Below are 16449 nucleotides of genomic sequence, written 5' to 3'. Positions count from 1 at the left end.
GAATTCACACAAATCTCTGGTTCCTCTTGAGTCTCCTGACTAGGAGTATAGGGTTCTGCCACATTTATGGTGTGAGTCACCAGGTCAAAGTGGCAAAGCAGATACAAAAGGCTTTGACAGCTTTACATAAATGGGCATGAAGCTACTGAAAAGGCAAAACAGAAATTTGCTGATTAGTAAGAAGGGCTGCCCTAAGTCCCACACAGGTCTGTTCAACCTAGGAGATAAATGAACAAGCGTGCAAAGGGAAAACTGTTTTGTGCCAAAGTTGTGACTGCCCTGACCCCGCGGTTTTTATTATAATTGCAAGTCCTTCTCAGAAGTGACCCTCAGGAAGCTTTGAAAATAAGGTTTATGGTTCACAAGCCTTAGAAAGCACAAGGCACACCTGGGGCCACACAGCAAGGTCATGTGTGTCTGTGTGGGTTGGACTAGGACAGAGGCCTCTGGGGAAAAAGGTAAGGTCCTAACATTTCACAGACTCCCTCTTTATTGGTGTCTTTAAAACATAAGAGAGGAAATTTTAAGCATGGGAAGAGAAAAAACTATCAACCCAAATGGTCAATTATCAAAGATCTCTAACACCAAGGAGACTGGGTGACTGAGGGTGTTGGGGTTGGGACTGACACTGGCAATGTGTTCCTTTGAAATAATCATCTGTGAAGTGGATGCCCCATTGATCAAAGCTTAAATCAGGCATTTGCTTACAAAAAAAAAAAAAAAAAAACTTCCAACAGTCAGAGTCTGTTGCAGAGTCTTCATAAACATACCTTGTTTTTAAATATATATGTATACTTTGAAACATCAAAACAAAAACTAGTACTGATCACTTTTCTAAAAATACACAGTTATTCAAAATTAACTAGTGTTGAGAGGGGAAGAGGGTCATATCTATGGGTTTTATCTCAATGGTGCATGTGAGTTAGTGCAGGGAAGTTGTCAGTATTGCAAAATCGAATTTTAATTTTTAAACTTTAGTTTGATAAACCTTGCTTTTAGTTATTTGATGCCAATATCAGCTGTTGTCTGGAGAGATGTTCACAGCCACACACATCTGTGGTGCTTCTTCATTTCTGGAGGCTCCAGATCAGCCAATAGGGTTTCCTCAGTTACAGTCTTTACTCCTTTCTGTGTGCATGTGGAACACCCCATACACTTGGCAGCCTTCAGGTCTGGATCCAGATCTTCACACTCCGGTCTGGTCTATGGACTGATGAGCTTCTGTTTGTTCCTAGCAAATATTTCAGAAGTAGAAGGGTCATCTCTGAGATAAATTTGGGTTCCAACAAGCAAGAAATCACCATGGTAATTTATGGCAGGCACTCACTTTCTTTCACATTTTCAAATGACGATGGAAAGACTAGAAATAGATCTGTTTGTGGATAACTTGGTATTTGTAATCTGTCATAATCCCCTTGGCCTGCAGTATCAAAAACTTGAAAAGTGTATGAGTTTCTATCAATCACAACTGACTACATAGCTATCAAAAGCAGTTGGTACATATTCAGATGGAAACTTGTTTGTGTAGGATGTGGAGAGACATGTTTTAACAATACTGTTGCCCATAAAGATGAACTTAATTGCATCACTGAGTTTTATATATCCTTTACAGATATTTCAGATTTGAGGATGATCTCAGCTTCTCCACTGAGACATTGTAGTATCAACTTACACAAATTTTGACTACACATTATTGTTGAGTATAGATACAAAGTTGCATAACAGCTTAGTGTTGCTTAACTGAAACTTAATGCCCTTTGATTAGAAATCCCCTACTTCCTCCTTCCTTGACACATGGAAATCATTTTCTGATTCTGTGAACTTGACAATTTTAGACAACACATATAAGTGGAATCATGCAGTATTTGGATTTTACATAATGTCCAACAAGTTTCATCCATGTTGTTGTCTATTACAGAATTTCCTTCTTTTTAAAGGTTTTTAGTTTTTGTGTGGAATCTCTGATACTGTTATCTGGACTCAAAAATATATTTGGAAGTGTTCCCTCCTCTTCGATTTTTTAGGGGAGTTTGAGAGAAATTGTGCTAATTCTTCTTGAAATGTTTGGTAGAATTAATCACTGAATGCATATGATCTTGAGCTTTTCTTTGTTAATAGTTTTTTTGATTACTGACTTTTATGCCATACTACTTATAGGTCTGCATAGGCTTTTGGTTTCTTTCTGATTTAGTCTTGATAGGCTGTATATTTCTAGGAATTTATCTATTTCTTTTGAATTATTCAGTTTGTATGTGGTATAATTTTTATAACAGCCTCTTTAGATCCTTTTTATTTTTATTATGTCAAATGCAATGTCTCTTTACTCATTTCTGATTTTCTTTATGTGATTTTTCTCTTTTATTATTATATTAAGAGATTGTCATCACAAAGGAGCAAAGAATATGCAATGAAACGAAGACAGTTTGTTCAATAAATGGTGTTGTGAAAACTGGACTGCTACATGCAAAAAAATGAAGCTAGACTAGTACTTCACACCATGTACAAAAACCAACTCAAAATGGATTAAAGAACTAGACATAAGACCTGTAACCATAAAACATATCGAAGAAAAAATAAGTGAAACACTACATTACATACACCTCAGTAACATCTTTAAAGACACATCACCCAAAGCAAAGATAGTGAAAGAAAAGATAAACAGCTGGGACTACATCAAATTAGAGAGCTTCTGTACAGCAAGAGACATTAACAAAAACAAAGAGACGCCCTACTACTTGGGAGAAAAATTTTGCACACAATACTGATGATAAGGGACTGATCACAAATATCTACAAAGAGCGATGAAACTCAACCAAAACAAAGTAAATAACCCAGTCAAAAAATGGGCAGAAGAACTAAAAAAAAACACTTCCCCAAAAAGGAAATGCAAATGGCCAACATATGCACTGAAAAAATATGAAAGAATGCATAATATGAAAAAATGTTCAACATCACTCATAATCAGGGAAATGAAAATCAAAACCACAAAGAAAGACCACCTGACACCAGTGATAAAGACACATATCAAAAAACTGGCAACAACAAATGTTGGCAAGAATGTGGAGAAAAAGGAACTCCCCTACACTGCTGGTGGAATGTCAACTGGTCCAACCACTATGGAAAGCTGTTTAGAGGTTCCTATAGCTGCTAAAAATGGAGCTTCCATATAATCCAGCAATTCCACTCCTAGGTATCTACCCAAAGGACACAAAAACATTAATTCAAAAGGACACCTGCACACCTGTTTATTGCAGCACTATTTACAATAGCAAAGATATGGAAACAACACAAATGCCCAAAAACAGATGAGCAGATTAAGATGTGGTATATACACAGTGGAATACTACTCAGCAATCAAAAAAGATAAACTCATGCCATTTGCAGCAAAATGGATGAAGCTGGAAGGCATTATGCTCAGTGAAATAAGCCAGAAAGAAAAAGAAAAATACCAGGTGGTTTCACTTATAGGAGGAATGTAGAGGATCAAAATAAGGGATCAGAGGGGAAAAATCATTATAAAAAAGTGGAAATAAAAATCAACAAGCAACTATAAACTGGAGACATTCTGCAGGGGGGAAGAAGGGAGTAGGAGTAAACAGGGATGGGATGAGCACAAGGAACGGTGATGGTGCATGGGTGAATGGGTGGTAGGAATCTCATGGGGAATATAAACAAGATGAGAAGGCATACATTATACAAAAATGAAGATGTATGTTAAAAATATATAAAATAAAAAACATTTTAAAAATAAATAAAATAAGATTCTAACCAAAAAAGAGATTGTCATCATTAAAAGAACAATTCTAAATTTTATCAGTTTTTCTGTTGTTTTGTTAGACTCAAGTTCATTTATTTCTGTTCTAATCTTTTTTTCCCCTTCCTTCTGACAACCTAGTTTATTACTCTTTCTCTAGTTCCTTGAAGTGTGTAATTATGTTATTTATTTATTTAAGGTCTTTCCCTTTTATAATGTAGACATTTATCACTCTGAATGTTCCTCTTACTGCTGCTTTTGTTACAGCCCATAAGTTTTGGTAGTCATATTATTGCTTTCATTTGTCCAATCTATTTTTATTTTGTCCCAGTCCTTTCTGGTTGCTTCTGTGACCCAATTGTTGTTCAATTGTGTGCTGCTCAATTTTCACATATTTGTGAATTTTCCAGTTTTCTTTCTCTCTTTGATTTCCAGTTTCATTTCATTTTGATCAGAAAAATATAATGTTGTGATACCATTCTTAAATTCCTTAAGATTTTTCTTTGACCTAACATGATGTATCCTATAGAAACCTCTGTGTGTGCTGGAGAAGAATGTGTATTCTGTTGTTGTTGTTGCTGTTGAGTAGAATGTTTTGTATTAAATCTGTTAGGTCTAATTACTTTGCTTTCATGTTGATGTCTTGTCTGGATTTTCTGTCAATTAATGGGGGTATTGGACTCTTATTGTTGTTGTGTTGCTGTCTATTTCTCCTTATCCTTTCAATTCTGTTAATGTTTACATTACATATTAAGGTGCTATGATGTTTGGTACATACATATTTCTAATTATCTTCCTAGTACATTAGCCTTCTTAGCATTATAAAATGTCTTCTTTTATACATTTTGATAGTTTTTGACTTAAAGTTTCTGCTCTCTCTTTTTTTTAAAAGATTTATTTATTTATTTATTTATTTATTTATTTATTTATTTATTTATAGAAGCACTGGGTACAGTCTGAAGCACGGGAGGGTGAGAGAATTCACCAGAGGCAGAGCAGGGAGCAGAACAGGCAGAAGGACTAAGGTACACTGCTGAGGGGAGCAGTGGGCGGCAGGAGATGTCTGTGCACCATGTGGGACCCTCACCCGGAGGTCGGGGATCAAACCAGCACTGCAGAGGCTGCGGGCAGCTTTGCAACCCAGCGCTCAACCACTGCACCACTGGAGAGGCCCTCTCTCTCTTTTTTTTAACATTTATGTATTTATACAAGAGCTGGGGTACAGGCCAGAGGCATGGGAGGGTGAGAGGATTCACCAGAGACAGAACAGGGAGCAGAACAGGCAAACGGACCGAAAGCACTGCTGAGGGGAGCAGTGGGCGAGACAGGAGAGGTCTGCCGTGCCATGTGGGTATCTCCCTGGCCAGCAGAAATCAAACCCACACTGCAGAGGTTGTGGACAGCTTCACAGTGCTGCGCTCAATTCGCTGCACCACCGGGGAGGCCCTCTGCTCTCTTTTAATTACCATAGGATAGCTTTTCCACCCCTTTATTTTCAGCCTATGTGTATTTTCAAATCTAAAGTGAGGGTCTTCTCCACAGGAGTCAACCATCCCAAAACCAATCAGGTGAGAGGTGGGATGCACCACAGGGGTGGGACAAAGAATGCATAGAGAACTCATGACTTTCAAGGTGAGTAGTCATCTGCCACTCCCAGATCAACAGAGTTCTCTGGAACCTCACTAGGACTCTGCCAGTCCCAGCCATTACCAAGTCAAGGAGTAATGCAATGTACCCAGAGGCTGCACAACCACCCATGATATTCTGCCAGCAGCTTGCTCAGATAGAGACCCACTGGCCCCCGCAGCCTGGACATGCACCTGAATAAAACACACCTGGTAGAGCAAACCCAAGAACAGACAATGGGGAGAAAGAAAAATAGGAATGATCAAGCAAGTCCTCCTAGGAAAAATATAGCACTTAAGGAAATCAATCTCCAAAACCCAGCAATATGGACAGGGAAAAATTTCTCTGCCTGACAAGTGAAGAATTCAAAATTGCCATAATTAAAAAAAACTTGAAGGCCCTCCCAGGTGCTACACAGGGTTAAGTCTCAACACTGTAAAACTATCAGCAGCCACTGCAGCATGAGTTCAATCCCCAGCCATGAAGGTGATCCACATGAGTCAGCAGACCTCTCCTGGCTTGCCCACTGCTCCCCTCAGCAGTGTATTGCAGTAGATCTGCCTGTTCTGCTCTGCACTCTGTCTCTGCTGAATCCTCTCATGCCCCACACCTCTGACCTACACCCCAGATCTTGCATGCAAAAATTAAAAAAATAAACCTTGAAGACATAAGAGAAAATGTAGAAAAGGAGAAGAAAGCTATGAGAAACATAATAAACAAGCAGGCAAATAAGACTGAAGCTATAAATAAGAAAATAAAGGTATTGCAGGGTGTTGAAAGATCAATAGAGAAGCTAAAAAATTCTGGAAAGAGCTATGAAAATAGAATAGATGATATGGAAGAATGAATGAGAATTTTTTTTTAAGATTTATTTATTTGTATAAGCACTAGGTACAGTCAGAAGTGCGGGAGGGTGAGAGAACTCACCAGAGCCAGAGCCGGGAACAGAACAGGCAGACTGACGCAATACACTACTAAGGGGAGCAGCGGGCAGCAGGAGAGGTCTGTCGCACCATGTGGGACCCTCGAAGGCGTTCAGGGATCAAACCAGCGCTGCAGAGGCTGCAGGCAGCTTCACAGCCCAGCACTCAACTGCTGCGTCACCAGGGGAGTCCCTGAATCAGTATTCCTGAAGATACAAAAGATACAAAAAGAATCAAAAAAGAGGGCCTCCCTGGTGGCTCAGCAGTTGAGCGCTGGGTTGCGAAGCTGCCTGCAGACTCTGCAGCTCCGGTTCAATCCCCGGCTGATCCCCGGCCACCGGGTAAGGGTCCCACATGGCGCGCAGACCTCTCCTGCTGCCCGCTGCTCCCCTCAGCAGTGTACTTCAGTCCTTCTGCCTGCTCTGCTCCCCACTCTGGCTGGGTGAATTCTCTCACCCTCCCACGCTTCTGACTGTACCCAGTGCTTGTATAAATAAATTAATTTTTTAAAAAAAGTTTTAAAAAAATCAAAAAAGAAAAGGAAACAGAGATACAAAGGGAAAAGAATAAACACTTTGAGAATTATCTGACACCATGAGGAAAGGAAATACAAGAGTTATAGTAATCCCAGGAAGAGAGAGAGAGAGAGAAAGGAACCAAAAATCTGTTCAAGGAAATAATTGAAGATAACCTCCCAAACCTTAAGAGGGAAATGAAAATAGACATATGGAATGCTAGAAAGATGTAAACTTATCACAATGAAAGGAAAACTAGAACAAAACACGTAGTAATAAAGCTTCAAAGAGTCCAAGACTAAGAAAAAATAATGAACCTGTCTAAGGGGAAGAAACGGATAACCTATAAAGGAAAACTGATTAGGCTGACATCAGACTTCTCTAAAGAAACACTGGGCAATAAGAGAAGGTAATAATATATATGAGGGAAAAACAAGGACATTCCCAGACAAACAAAATCTTCAGAAACTCACTACTACTAAATCCCCACCCCAAGAAATATTATAAGTCCTACCAAAAGCAATATACAGATTCAATGCTATTCCAATCAAAATCTCAATGGCATTCTTCAAAGAAATAGAACAATTATTGATGAAATTCATATGGAATCACCAAAAACCCCGAATAGCCAAAGCTCTACTGAAAAAAAAAGAAGGAAATGGAGGCATCACACACCCAGACTTCAAACTATACTACAAAGCCATAATCATCAAAACTGCATGGTATTGGAACAAGAACAGACATACAGACCAATGGAATCGAATAGAAAATCCAGAAATAAACCCACAGATTTATGGTCAACTAATCTTTGACAAAGGAGCAAAGACTATGCATTGGAGCAAAGAAAGTTTGTTCAATAAATGGTGCTGGGAAAACTGGGTCGCTACATGCAAAAGAATGAAGCTTGACCACTACCTCACACCATACACAAAAATCAACTCAAAATGGATTAAAGAACTAGACATAAGACCTGAAACCATAAAATACATAGAAGGAAATATAGGCAAAACACTACGGGATTTGCACATCAAAGACATCTTTACAGACACATCACCCAAAGCAGTGATAGTGAAGAGAAAGATAAACAGCTGGGACTACATCAAATTAAAGAGCTTCTGCACAGCAAAAGAGACAATAACCAAAACAAAGAGAAACCCCACCAACTGGGAGAACATTTTTGCACCCAACACTAATGATAAAGGACTGATCACAAAAATCTGCAAAGAGCTGATGAGACTCAGCAACAACAAAGAAAATAATCCAGTCAAAAAATGGGCAGAAGAGCTAAAAAGAAACTTCTCTGAAGAGGAAATGCAAATGGCCAACAGACATATGAAAAAATGTTCAACATCACTTGTAATCAGGGAAATGCAAATCAAAACTACCATGAGATACCATCTTACACCAGTGAGAATGGCACATATTAAAAAAACTAGCAACAACAAATGTTGGCGAGGATGTGGAGAAAAAGGAACTCTTGTGCACTGTTGGTGGGAGTGCAAACTGGTCCAACCACTATGGAGCTGCTGTGTGGAGATTTCTGGACCTACTAAACATAGAGCTTCCATATGATCCAGCCATTCCACTCCTAGGGATTTACCCAAAGGACACAGAAACATCAATTCCAAAGAACACCTGCACTCCTATGTTTATAGCAGCACTGTTTACAATAGCTAAGCTTTGGAAACAACCCAAATGCCCAAAAATAGATGACTGGATCAAGAAGATGTGGTACATATATACCATGGAATATTACTCAGCATTCAAAAAAGATAAACACATGCAATTTGCAGCAACATGGATGGCACTGGAAGGGATCATGCTCAGTGAAATAAGCCAAAAAGAAAAAGAAAAATACCGGATGGTCTCACTCATAGCAGGAATCTAGAAAACTTAAATAAGGGACCAGGAAAATGAATATAAGAAAGTGAAAATCAAAATCAACAAAAAACTATGAACCAGAGACACTTTTTGGGGGGCGGGGGAAAGGATTGGGGTCAGAATTGGGCGTTTGCAATTGTATGGGGGAATATAAAAATAAAATTTAATATTAAAAAAAAAAAAGATACAATGGGAATAGAAAAAAAAAAAAAAAGAAATATTATAAGAAGCCTTAAAATCCAGACCAACAGAGGAATGAACAGGTAGAACCAAGAAAGGTAAAGAATAGAACCATAAAATTGTGAACAAAATGGCAATGGCAGGCTTCCATGTATCAATAATCACCCTAAATATAAAGGATTAAACTCACCAATCAAAAGGCACAGACTAGTATGTTGGATTAGAAAAGAGAATCTAACCTTCTGCTATCTCCAGGAAACACACCTAGGCTCTGAAGATAAACATTGATTGAAAATGAAGGGTTAGAAAGCAATTCTACAAGCAAATGGTCCCCCAAAGAAGGCAGAGACAGCCATACTTACATCAAATAAAATAAATTTCAAGCTAAAAGGGGTGACAGGAGACATAAATAAACCCTATATATGACCAAGGAAACATAACACTCATCAATACGACTCACCCAATGAAGGAGCACCAAAATACATTAGACAATTACTATCATCTCTGAAAATAGACATTAGAGAAAGTACACATGTTGTAGTAGACTTCAAATCCCACCCTCACCAATGGACAGATCAATGAAACAAAAAATAAGCAAAGACACTATAGCCCTAAATAAAGTTCTAACAGGCATCAATAGGATACTGCACCCCCAAAAAACTGAATACACATTTTTCTAGAGTGCACATGAATCTTCTGTAGGATCAACCACATACTGGATCACAAGACACACATCAGCAAGTATATGAAAATTGTAATCATACCAAGTATCTTCTCTGACCATAAAGGTATCAAACTAGAAATCAACTACAAGGGCCTCCCTGGTGGTGCAAGCAGTTAAGATGCAGCATAATGAAGCTATCTGCTGCCACTGCAGCATGAATCCGATCCCAGGCCAGGGAGGTGACCCACATGGCACAGCAGACCTCTCCTGTCTCCCCCGCTGCTCCTCTAAGCAGTGTATTTTAGTAGATTTGTCTGTTCTGCTCCCCACTCTGTTTCTGGTGAATCCTCTCACCCCCCGCATCTCTGACCTACATCCCAGCTCTTATATGCATAAATAAATAAATCTTTAAAAAAAAAAAAAAGAAAGGAACCCCCCCATTACATGGAGACTAAATAACACACTACTGAAAGACCACTGAATTAATGAAGAAATCAAAGAAGGAATTAAAAATTAAAAAATACTTTCACATGAATGAAAATGAGAACAAAATCTTCCATAATGTATGGGACACAGCAAAAGCAGTAATAAGAGGGAAGTATATACCAATACAGGCCCACATCAAGAAATAAGAAAAAACTCATAGAAATAACCTAATCTTCCAACTCAAAAAAAAACTAGAAAAAGATCAACAATAAAATAGAAAACTCTAAAGGCCAGTGGAAGAAAGGAAATAATACCAATTAAAGCAGAAATAAATGAAATAGAAATAAAAAAGACAATCCCAAAGATCAATGAAATCAAAAACTGTTTCTTTGAAAAAAGTAAGCAAAATAGAGAAACCACTAGCTAGGCTCACAAAGAACAGAATGGAGAAAACTAAAATAAATAGGATCATAAATGGAAGAGGAAAAATTAAAATAGACACAGCAGAAACCCAGAGGCTAAAAAGAGATTACTATGAACATTTGCATGCAAACAAGTTCAACAATCTAGAGGAGATGGAAAAATTCCTGGAACTATACAATCACTCAAATTTGATTTAAAAATAAATAGAAAACTTAAATAATCCAAGTGAAATACATATAAGGAATCCAAATGGGGAAAGAAGTAAAACTACCATTATTTACAGATAATATGATAATATATAAAGAGAACCCAGAAAAACTAATTAAAATAACAAACCTGTTTACCAAAGTTGCAGGTTACAAGATCAATACACAAAAATCAGTACCCTTCCTATTAGCAAACAATCAGTCTGGAGAAGAAAAAATTAAGAAAAACATCCCACTTACTATTGTAAAAAAATAAATACTCAGGAATAAACCTGACAAAGGAGGTCAATACAAAGAAAGTTATGAAACACATAAAAGAAATAGATGAAGACACACAAAAAATGGAAAATCATCCCCTGCTCATGGATCAGAATAATTACCATTCTCAAAATGGCCATCCTAGTAAAAGCAATTTACAGATTCAAAGCAATGCCAATAAAAATCTCAATGGCATTCTTCAAAGAAATGGAGCAAGTACTGCTGAAAGTCAGATGGAATCACAAAAAAACCTTGAATAGCCAAATCTTCCTTGACTTAAAGTGAGGACAAAAGACCTATTATACTCCCAGACTTCAAACTGAACTACACAGCCATAATAATAAAACCAACATGGTACTGGAAGAAAAACAGACATACAGACCAATGAGATTGACCTGAAAGCCCAGAAATAAAGCCACACACATATGGTCAACTATTCTAACAAAGGAGCAAAGAGTATACACTGGTACAATGAAAGTCTTTTCGATAAAAAGATGGTGCTGGGAAAAATGACCACCACATGCAAAAGAATGCAACTAGAGTATTGTCTCACACCATACCCAAAAACCAGCTCAAAATGGATAAAAGAGTTGAATGTAAGACCTGAAACCATAAAATAGATTAAAAAAAATAAGCAAAACTCTCCATGACATATACCTCAGAAACATCTTTGAGGACTCGTCTCCAGAAGCAAGGAAAACAAAGAAGAAGATAAACAGCTGGGACTACATTAAACTAAAGACCTTCTGTATAGCAAAAGAGACAGTAACCAAAACAAAGAGACATCCTATAGAATGGCAGAAAGTATTTGCACACCACATACCTGATAAGACACTGATATCAAAGAGCATATACAACTCAACAGAAACAAAGCAAACAACCCAGTCAAAAAATGGGCAGAAAAGCTGAAAAGACACTTCTCCCAAGAAGAAATGCAAATGGCCAACAGAGACAAATGTTCAGCATCACTAATTATCAGAGAAATGCCACTCAAAACCACAATGAGATACCACCTCACACTGGTGAGAATGGCCCATATCAAAAAGGCTGGAAACAACAAATGCTGGAGAGGATGTGGAGAGAAAGGAACTCTCTTACACTGCTAAGGTATGAAAACAACCTGAATGCCCCAAAACAGATGAATGGATCGCGATATGGCATATATACACAATGGAATACTACTCAACCATCCAAGAAGATAAACTCATGCTATTTGCAGCAACATGGATGGACCTGGAAGGGAGTGTGCTAGGTGAAATAAGTCAGAAGGAAAAAGAAAAATATTGAGTGGTTTCACTTATAGGTGGAGCATATGAAAACCGAACAAAGAGTCAGGAAAAGGACAAAACTTGCAAGCTGACCATAGACTTGAAGCAAACAGCAAGGGGAACAAGAGAAGAGGGATCAAGGGAGGGCAGGGAAGAGCACAAGAGACTATGGTGAGGTTTAGGAGGGCTACTGTAGTCAGGGAACTATAAGGACGACACCCGAGGGGAGAACAATGATATAAGAAAGTAAATACTTGATTTTAAAAAAGTAAAGTGAGGCTCTTGTAAATAGGGTTTAGGTGGGTCCTTTTTTAAAATTCAGTCACTACTTTTCATCTTTTAATCATAGAGTTTAATACATTTACATTTATAGTAAATATTGACCAGGAAGAATTTGGTGTTGCCATTTTTCTAGTTATTTTCTGTTAGTCTGAAGTTTTTTGTATGTTATTGTCTGCCAAAAATAATGGAATTTCTATCTCCCTCTCTATCTCTATAAGGCAGGTGCTATGTCATGTTCACATTATTATCTCTGCACCTTGCACAATATCTGACACTAAGTGTAGATACAATACAGGGCTCCCAGTTAAATTTGAATGTCAGGAAATAAACAAATAATTTTTATTATAACTATGTCTTATACATTGTTTGGGATATGCTACAATGTAATAAATTATCTGAAATTCAAATGTGTCACATGGTTTTACTTGCTAAATCTGGAAAACTTAATTGAAAAGAATCACTTTTAATTTGTGTAATAAATTAAATGAGTGATTGTGTTGGGGGACACTGATATTCTTCTATGTGTATGCAACTCCAATTCTGTACCCCTCTGTTCCTTAAATCACTCCATCCTGGGAGAAGTAAAATAGCTCACCATATTGGAAAATGTCAGGGAGGAAGAAGTGAGGCATTCATAACTGAGATGAGCATCACCCAACTAAAAAAGGACCCATCACCTTGGCTACAAATCTGCTGGTAGAGAGGTCTACGTACAGGCACAGACCTTCCCCTGCACCAAAGGTCGGATTAGGTCTAGAATTTTTTTATTTATACAAGAACTGGGGTACAGTAGGTCTAGAATTTTGAGAACAATTGGGACATGGATTAAATGTATCAGAAGTAAAAACACAGGAACAAAAAAGTGAGGGCCATATATTCACAAGGTTAGGCTTTTAGGAGGGGCCCTATGACATTCAGACTTGGGCATTATTGGCAAGAAAACCAGGCATATTGTGTATCGAAGAGGGTTTTATCCGATCACCTTTTTAACTTCACTGAGCTTGCTCAAAAGGCTTGTGCCTTAAGGGCCCATGGTTTGCTGCATGAACTCAGCTTCTGGTGTCTTTGTTTATAGCCCAGTGTATGTTTCTATAAAGAAGGGATTGCACCCAAGAATATTGATAAGCAAAAGGCACACGACCTTTATCAGGGGTCTCAGGAGAGTTGTGAAGGGCTCCATGAGCAGGAGTAAATGAGGAAGGTGATCATATTTCATGTCATATTAATTCTTCGAACTCATTAAAACTGTGGCTCATGAGAATCTTGGCACTGAACCAATACAACCTCCATGAGGCAGTTCAGATAGTAATTGCTAAACAATCTCAGCTCCATGCACAGTGAGAATGAGGAGAATTAAGAAATTAGGGTGAGGGGTTACTTAAATGCCTGTAGTTTTAACTCACAAAAAATAATTTGATTTAAGGCTTTATTTTTATTTTAACATAGCTGGTATTTTTCTTATAAGAGAGTTTAATCATCAAACTCAATTTCTTCCCATGGATATTAAAAGAGAAGTTTACAGTAGTACAGGATCTCAGGATTACAATTCTACTATTGGAGAACCTGATGTTACTATTTAATTTCATTGTGGAACCTCTCATTTGCTTATTGTACTTAACTTGAAATGAAAAATGTAATTAGAAATATTTTTTAACTTGTGATGTCCAATGGCATTGATATTATTTAATTAATAGTGTTTTCTAAATCTTGCGGGAAAATTATACACCACTGCCCACTAGTGGTGTAGTGAGGTGAACTCCATGAGGAATGTTGGCCCCTGAAAAGGAGCTCATGAAGGAGGGTGACTTCTGGGAACCCCAATAGCTACTTTTGGCAACAGAAAGAGAAAGGAGATAAAATTCCTAGAAATCTACAAAGAAGTACACAAATTTTTATAACAAAGGGTAATCTGATTAAAATTTTAATTGCCTCATAAAATGACTTGTAGGGTACTACTGTTTATGAATACTGCAAATGTTTGTGTAAATTTGGCACTATTTCTGTCAAAATATTTGATAGAATTACAGTAAAGCTCTCTGCATTTGAAGTTTCTAATGGAAGATTTTTTATTTTATTTATTTTTTTCCTTTCTAATTTTTTTTAATTTTTAAACAATATTTGCTTCCTCCCATCCCCTCAGATTGAGTCCCCCTAGAATTTCCTTCCTCAAGCCACCCGTGCACCATCTCCACAGTCCCCAGTCTTCCTCCCTCTTCCTCTGATCCCTCTCCTCCTCCTACCCTGCAGTATGTCTCTGATTTATAATTGTCTGTTTTTGCTTTGTTGTGTTTTATACTGTTATTACTCTTTTTACACTGATGTCTTATTTGGTTTCCCTATATTCCTGTTATAAGTATGAAACCATCTGATATTTTTCTTTTTCCTTCTGGCTTATTTCACTGAGCAGTAATTCCTTCTAGCTCCATCCACGTTGCTGCGAGTGGCATGAGTTTACCTTTTTTGATTGCTGAATAATATTCCATTGTGTATATATGCCACATCTTCTTGATCCAGTCATCTATTTTGGGGCATTTGGGTTGTTTCCAGGTTTTACCTATTGTAAATAGTGCTGCAATAAACATAGGGGTACTGGTGCTCTTTTGAATCAATGTTTTTATGTCCTTTGGGTAGCTTCCTAGTAGTGGAATTGCTGGGTTGTGTGGTAGCTCCATTTTTTTTTTTTTTATAAATGAATTAAAATTCATTAGCCATAGAAAAAAATTGATTCTTCAAAATCAATTCTTGTTAAGTTCCCTGTAAAACAATAAGCTTACAGAAAATTTCTCATGAACAGAAAATCACTATGCTTTTGGTCCAAGATATGTTGGTTTTTTTTCCTTTCTTCTTCAGATGACAGACAGATGGATGGAGCTGAATCTATGAACGAGTGTACTTGCCCCAAATGTGCAACATAAATACAGAAGCGATGAACAGAAGACTCATAACCAATACTGGAACGGGGCCAACTTTGAGCCCAGGCGAATCTTCTGTGTAGAATCGCCACATTCCCCCAGTGCCTGCTGAGGTCGTGCGGCCTGCGCTCCTTGTTCCGCAGCTGGCATTTTTCCTCTGCCGGACCGTGGATCCCGCGGCGCGGGCGGCCACTGCTTTGCTAGGAGAGCGCCCTGAGGAGCCAACGTTAGTGCCACTGGGGGTTGGACCAGGCATGCTGGAAGCAGTGGGGTGGCAGAAAGCTGAGAAGACTGGCCGGAAACTGCTGCAGCCCTCAATGTATCGGGCCTGGAGAAACTATTCAGGTCCCGCCCCAGACCCGCTGGCAGGGTCCTCGTTGGCTCCGGGGACGCCTGGGTTGTCCTAATAGATGCCTGTACAGATTTTGCTACAAATGACTTGATATATTACTCTATGGAAACTAAAGATATTCCTTTTCCTTTCTTGAGATCATGGCGTCCTTCACAGGCCCAATTCCTATCAAAAGGACGGTATGGCCATGGTCAGACGAGAAAAATTTGGTAGCTCCATTTTTAGTAGACTGAGTAACCTCCAGACAGCTTTCCATAGTGGCTGGACCAGTTTGCACTCCCACCAGCAATGTAGGAGAGTTCCTTTTTCACCACATCCTTGCCAACATTTGTTGTTAATTGTATATTTAATATGTGCCATTCTTACTGGTGTAAGGTGGTATCTAAGTGTGGTTTTGATTTGCATTTCCCTGATTATAAGGGATGTTGAACATTTTTTCATATGCCTGTTGGCCATTTGCATTTCCTCTTTGGAGAAATGTCTTTTGAGTTCTTCTGCCCATTTCTTGACTGGATTGTTTATTTTGTTTTTGTCGAGCCCTGTGAGTTCTTTGTATATCTTTGTGAGCAGCCCCTTCACAGTTGAATGGAGTGCAAAGATATTTTTCCCAGTCAGCGGGGTGTCTCTCTGTTTTGGTTAATGTCTCTTTTGCTGTACAGAAGCTTTTCAGTTTGATGTAATCCCAGGTGTTTATCTTTGCCTTCACTATCACTGCTTTGGGTGATGAATCTTTAAAGATGTTTCTGAGATGTATGTCTTGTAGTGTTCTACCTATATTT

At 38.2% G+C, this 16449-nt stretch overlaps 1 protein-coding gene and 1 pseudogene across 1 annotated transcript; both read right to left on the bottom strand.

The window, feature by feature from the left end:
• Window positions 1-1038: 1038 nt before the first annotated feature.
• LOC119236830 (cell division control protein 42 homolog) lies at window positions 1039-11707 on the bottom strand (annotated as a pseudogene).
• Window positions 11708-15099: 3392 nt separating this feature from the next.
• LOC119236240 (protein transport protein Sec61 subunit beta) lies at window positions 15100-15663 on the bottom strand. The gene has a single exon (XM_037499976.2). The coding sequence runs from the start codon at window positions 15572-15574 to the stop codon at window positions 15284-15286; it is 291 nt and encodes a 96-aa protein (XP_037355873.1). The 5' UTR covers window positions 15575-15663; the 3' UTR covers window positions 15100-15283.
• Between the last annotated feature and the right edge of the window lie 786 nt (window positions 15664-16449).

The sequence above is a fragment of the Talpa occidentalis genome, unplaced genomic scaffold, assembly GCF_014898055.3.
Source record: "Talpa occidentalis isolate TD23 unplaced genomic scaffold, MPIMG_talOcc4v2.1 talOcc4.9, whole genome shotgun sequence".
Classification (NCBI taxonomy): domain Eukaryota; kingdom Metazoa; phylum Chordata; class Mammalia; order Eulipotyphla; family Talpidae; genus Talpa; species Talpa occidentalis.
The sequence above is the reverse complement of the archived record's forward strand: the minus strand, read 5'-3'. Positions and strand labels throughout refer to the sequence as shown.